Source organism: Takifugu flavidus, chromosome 13, assembly GCF_003711565.1.
Source record: "Takifugu flavidus isolate HTHZ2018 chromosome 13, ASM371156v2, whole genome shotgun sequence".
NCBI classification, from domain to species: domain Eukaryota; kingdom Metazoa; phylum Chordata; class Actinopteri; order Tetraodontiformes; family Tetraodontidae; genus Takifugu; species Takifugu flavidus.
The window spans coordinates 10198514-10204306 of NC_079532.1; the positions used below are offsets into that span (position 1 = coordinate 10198514).

The window sequence follows — 5793 nt, forward strand, 5'->3', positions numbered from 1 at the left end:
TGTGTGAGTGTGTGTGTGTGAGTGTGTGTGTAACAGGGGAGGGGCTGGCCGGGAGAGACTTGTATAAATACAGGAGGCTGGTGCACTGGAGGCGAGGAGTCCCGAGGACGGATCCAGGATGGACAGCAGGGGTGAGTCCTGACTCAGGTCCTGGTCTCAGCCAGCAGGAGATGGATCCTGATCTGCTGCTTCCAGGTCTGATGGTTGGCGTCGATCTGAGGAGTCACCAGAACAACCTGGCTCACCGTACCAGGGAGATGGATGGAGAGCGGCTGGTGGTCCGCAGGGGTCAACCCTTCTCTGTAGCGGTGCAGTGGCGCCGCGCTCTGCCCCCGCGACACTACCTGGACCTGGTCCTGCACCTGGGTCAGTGAGTGCTGCAGCATTGATGATCTAACCTGGTCTAACAGGTGTGTTTGCTCTCGTTCTAACAACGTAACCACGACCGCGGCGCCGCCCCAGCTCAGACTGGCTCCCGTTATCATCGGTGTTAGAGATGTGCTTTATTGGCTAGCTTTAGCTTCAGCTAGCTTTAGCCTCAGTCTGACACGAGCTGTCTCAGCAATAAGGAAACCTACCAGGCCGTGACACAGGTGCACGGGTGCACAGGTGCAGAGCACGAGAACACGCTAACGAAATTAGCACCTTCTGGGTCACAAGAGCAAACCCCCTCGTGTGACGTGTGTAAACGGGTGAGAAACATCAACGTGTCGGTCGATGGTTCAGGTCTTTCTGCTGAAGCTGAAGCGTCTCGATCTCAGGTGTGAAGAACGAGCAGGTGGTGAAGGTGCAGACGGAGCGGGGGGCTGGAGACAAGTGGTGGTTCCAGCAGCAGGGGGTCCAGGAGGACGTGCTGCTCACCCTCCACAGTCCAGCAGACGCCGCCATAGGCCACTACCGTCTGGCTGTGTTGGTGATGTCACCAGGTGGTCACATGGTGGAGCAGGTGGGGCGCCACTTCCACCTGCTCTTCAACCCCTGGTGCAAAGGTGAGCCGAGGGAACCAGGAAAGGCCCACGTCCTGGGCCCGCCCAGGTTAAAGCTTCTGGTGTGTGTGTGTGTGTGTGTGTGTGCGTGTGTGTGCGTGTGCGTGTGTGTCTCAGATGACACAGTGTACCTCCCAGAGGAAAGTCTGCTCCAGGAATACATCATGAACGAGGATGGAATCATCTACACGGGGAGCTGGGACTACATCCACAGTCTTCCCTGGAATTATGGACAGGTGCCACACACACACACACACACACACACACACACACACACACACACACACACACACACACACACCTGTTTCTTCTGTGGGTTGTAGTTTGAGGACCATGTGCTGGACATCTGCTTCCAAGTCCTGGACAACTCCAAGAAGGCGCTGAAGAACTCGCTGAAGGACCTTTCACGCAGGTGTGATCCGGTCTACATCGGCAGAACCATCACGGCCATGGTGAAGAGCTCTTTCCCAGAACCTCATCTCCTCAAACGTCAGACCGGCTCTGCTGACTCACGGTTCGCTCACCTGTGTCCCAGGTGAACGCCAATGACGACAGGGGGGTGCTGGTCGGTCGTTGGACCGAGCCCTTCTCTGACGGTGTCTCGCCAAGTCGATGGACCGGCAGCGTTCCGGTCCTCCGGCAGTGGAGCCAGTCCGGGACCCGGGCGGTCAAGTACGGCCAGTGCTGGGTGTTTGCTGGCGTCACCTGCACAGGTGAGGCTCGGTTGGGGCTCGGGGTCGGGCGTCCCGTGGCGCCCGAGGCTGAGCGGCGTGTTCCTGTCGCCACAGTGCTGCGCTGCCTGGGGATCCCCGCCCGCGTCATCACCAACTTCAACTCGGCCCACGACGTGGACGGGAACCTGGCGGTGGACGTGCTGCTGGACGCCAGCCTGGAGAGCTCAGGCAGCAGCCGGGAGGACAGCAAATGGTAGGAGGAGCTCCCCGCCGGCGGACCCTCTGGGCCAGTGGGACCCTCTGGGCCGGCGGGACCTCTGGGCCAGCGGGACCTTCTGGGCCGGCGGGACCTCTGGGCCAGCGGGACCTTCTGGGCCAGCGGGACCCTCTGGGCCAGCGGGACCCTCTGGGCCAGCGGGACCTTCTGGGCCAGCGGGACCCTCTGGGCCGGCGGACCTTCTGGGCCAGCGGGACCTTCTGGGCCAGCGGGACCTTCTGGGCCAGCGTGACACGTCTGCTCACGCCTGCAGGAACTTCCACTGTTGGGTGGAGGCCTGGATGAAGAGAGAGGACCTCCCCCCAGGACACGACGGCTGGCAGGTCTTAGACCCCACCCCCCAGGAGCGCAGTGACGGTACGGTCCGAGGACAGCGGCGTCCGCGCCGGGTCCGTCCACGGTGCTGATTGTGTTTGGGCTCTCCAGGGGAGTTCTGCTGTGGCCCGTGTCCAGTGGCCGCCATCAAGGAGGGCAACCTGGGCGTGAAGTACGACGCTCCCTTCGTGTTCGCGGAGGTGAACGCCGACATCGTCCACTGGATCACGTACGCAGACGGCCGGCGGCAGAAGGTGACCACAGGTGCTCCTCCGGTTTATTCCAAAGTTCCTGGTGAAAAAGTGCTGGACTTGATTCTGACAGATCCGGGAGGACCAGGCGAACGTGGGGAGGAACATCAGCACCAAAAGTGTGTTTGGCGACGCCAGAGAAGACGTCACCCGGCTCTACAAATACCCCGAAGGTAACGAGACGCCTGAGGCAGTCGGGGAAGAACCCTTCAGGACCCAGGACAGGGGCCACACGTTGGACCTGGAGTCGTCCTGGAGGCCATCCAGGTCCGTCCTGGTTCTGAACCCCTCCCCTTCTGTTTCCTGTTCGCTGCTGCAGGCTCCAGGAAGGAGAGGGAGGTGTACGTGAAGGCGGGGCGGCGGCTGACAGAACCGGGGCGGGCGAGCAGACGCCAGAACCGCTGCAGCTGTCCATCAAACACGGCACGCCTGTGTTCGGGACCGACTTCGATGTGATGGTGGAGGTGGTGGAGCGGCGGCGGCACCTGCACAGGTGGCTCAGGTCGGTTCCTGATGTCTGAGTCCAGGGTTGGTTCTGTGTGCAGGTGGAGAACGTCCAAGGCTCCGGGGCTGGAGGCCAACTGACGGTTCTGGCCAAAGCTGTAACTTACAACGCTCTGTTCCGGGGGGAGTGCAAGAGACGGTCGGTGGGCGTGCACGTGCACGCGCACGCAGGTTGGTGCTTCCAGGGTCGGGGTCAGGGTCAGGGTCGGGGTCAGGGTCAGGGTTAGAGTCAGGGTGGGTCGGGGTCAGGGTTAGAGTCAGGGTCAGGGTCTGGCTCTGGCTCTGGGTCAGGGTCTGGGTTAGAGTCAGGGTCAGGGTCAGGGTTAGAGTCGGGGTCGGGGTCGGGGTCAGGGTTAGAGTCAGGGTCTGGGTCGGGGTCAGGGTTAGAGTCAGGGTCAGGGTCAGGGTTAGAGTCAGGGTCTGGGTCGGGGTCAGGGTTAGAGTCAGGGTCAGGGTCGGGGTCTGGTCTGGGTCAGGGTTAGAGTCAGAGTCAGGGTCTGGCTCTGGGTCGGGGTCTGGCTCTGGGTCGGGGTCTGGGTCATGGTCGGGGTCATGGTCGGGGGGTCATGGTCGGGGTCTGGCTCTGGGTCGGGGTTAGAGTCAGGGTCGGGGTTTGGGTCAGGGTCGGGGTCTGGGTCATGGTCAGGGTCGGGGTTTGGGTCAGGGTCGGGGTCAGGGTCATGGTCAGGGTCAGGGTCAGGGTCGGGGTCAGGGTCAGGGTCTGGGTCAGGTCAGGGTCAGGGTCAGGGTCATGGTCGGGGTCAGGGTCGGGGTCTGGGTCATGGTCAGGGTCGGGGTTTGGGTCAGGGTCGGGGTCAGGGTCATGGTCAGGGTCAGGGTGGGTCAGGGTCAGGGTCGGGGTCAGGGTTAGAGTCAGGGTCTGGGTCATGGTCAGGGTCTGGGTCTGGGTCAGGGTCAGGGTCAGGGTCTGGGTCATGGTTAGAGTCAGGGTCAGGGTCTGGCTCTGGGTCAGGGTCTGGGTCTGGCTCTGGGTCGGGGTCGGGGTCAGGGTCTGGGTCAGGGTCAGGGTCAGGGTCAGGGTCAGGTCAGGGTCAGGGTTAGAGTCAGGGTCAGGGTCAGGGTCTGGGTCAGGGTCAGGGTCTGGGTCAGGGTCAGGGTTAGAGTCAGGGTCAGGGTCAGGGTCTGGGTCTGGGTCAGGGTCTGGGTCTGGGTCAGGGTCAGGTTAGAGTCTGGGTCAGGGTCAGGGTCTGGGTCGGGGTCTGGCTCTGGGTCGGGGTCTGGGTCATGGTCGGGGTCATGGTCGGGGTCTGGCTCTGGGTCGGGGTTAGAGTCAGGGTCTGGGTCGGGGGTCAGGGTTAGAGTCAGGGTCAGGGTCTGGCTCTGGGTCAGGGTCAGGGTCAGGGTCTGGGTCATGGTTAGAGTCAGGGTCAGGGTCTGGCTCTGGGTCGGGGTCAGGGTCAGGGTCAGGGTCATGGTCAGGGTCGGGGTCAGGGTCGGTTCTGATGGTCTGTCCAGTCCACAGGGAGGTTCTGCGCCTGCGTTACGCCGACTACGCCGCCCGTGTCTCTGAGCACCACCTGATCAGGGTGGAGGCCTTCCTGACGCCCACAGGCCGCCGCCCCGTCATGGCGGTGGCCAACATCTCCCTCAGCACACCTGAACTCCTGGTGCAGGTGAGTGCACGGGTCCTGGTCCTGGTGGGACGGCGCACGGCCCGGAGCATCATGTGACCGATCATGTGCTCCTGCAGGTCCCTGGAAAAGCTGTTGTGTGGGAAAGCGTGAGCGCCCACATCTCCTTCGCCAACCCTCTCCCCGTGCCTCTGAGGGGCGGCGTCTTCACGGTGGAGGGGGCGGGACTTCTGCCCGCTACCCAGGTCCAAGTCAAGTAAGTGACCCAGCAGCTAAACCACTGATGATGGGATGGAGAAGGCTCTCATGGCTCTCCTCTCTCCCTCTAGGGATTCTGTAGCTCCAGGCCAGAAGCTGTCCGTCACGCTGCCCTTCTCCCCGATGCGGACCGGCGTCAGGAGGCTCCTGGTGGACTTTGACTCCGACAGACTGAAGGACGTGAAGGGCGTCACCACCGTGGTCGTCCACAAACAGCCCCCCCAGATGGCCTCGCGTGACTAAGGAGGACGGAATGGATAACACAGGAGCCAGAGGCCTGCACCAGACTGGACCCAGGAGCCTGCACCAGACTGGACCCAGGAGCCCTGATGGACCCTGAGGAGCCCTGATGGACCCTGAGGGGCCCTGATGGATCCTGAGGAGCCCTGATGGATCCTGAGGAGCCCTGATGGATCCTGAGGAGCCCTGATGGACCCTGAGGGGCCCTGATGGATCCTGAGGAGCCCTGATGGATCCTGATGGACCCTGAGGGGCCCTGATGGATCCTGAGGAGCCCTGATGGACCCTGAGGGCCTTGATGGATCCTGATGGACCCTGATGGATCCTGAGGGACCCTGAAAGAACAGCTCACTGGTGGACTCAGACGTGCCTGTTAGCTGAGCGCTAGCTCTGCTAAACCTGCTAGCTTGGTTTCCTGGTTGTGACCTGCAGATGAGAGGAACCGATGCGTCTTCCTGAAGGTTTCGTGGGGTCTCGGCTAAACTTGAGTTGTTCCTTAAATCAATTGTTATTCTCAGATTCTAATAAAGCTCTGGCTCCTGCGTGAGGATCCTTCCATTCTTGAGTAGATCTCCACAGATCCCAGCGCCCGCCCCCTGGTGGCCAATCAGAAAACAGCCTTTTGGTGGTGACGGGGGTTTGCTCCTACCTGGTCATGGGGGGGGGGGGGGCTTGAGACAGACATGGACACAGCTG

General features: G+C 62.1%; 1 protein-coding gene across 1 annotated transcript; it reads left to right on the forward strand.

Moving 5' to 3' along the window:
* On the forward strand, window positions 1-5644 carry tgm2l (transglutaminase 2, like). Its single transcript, XM_057052826.1, is given in 16 exon segments — window positions 1-131; window positions 196-366; window positions 762-989; window positions 1104-1222; window positions 1310-1438; window positions 1522-1699; window positions 1775-1913; window positions 2191-2294; window positions 2364-2506; window positions 2577-2676; window positions 2823-2903; window positions 2906-2967; window positions 3049-3178; window positions 4484-4641; window positions 4719-4855; window positions 4929-5644. Coding segments are annotated over 16 exon segments (2064 nt in total). The 5' UTR covers window positions 1-118; the 3' UTR covers window positions 5101-5644.
* The last annotated feature ends 149 nt before the right edge of the window (window positions 5645-5793 follow it).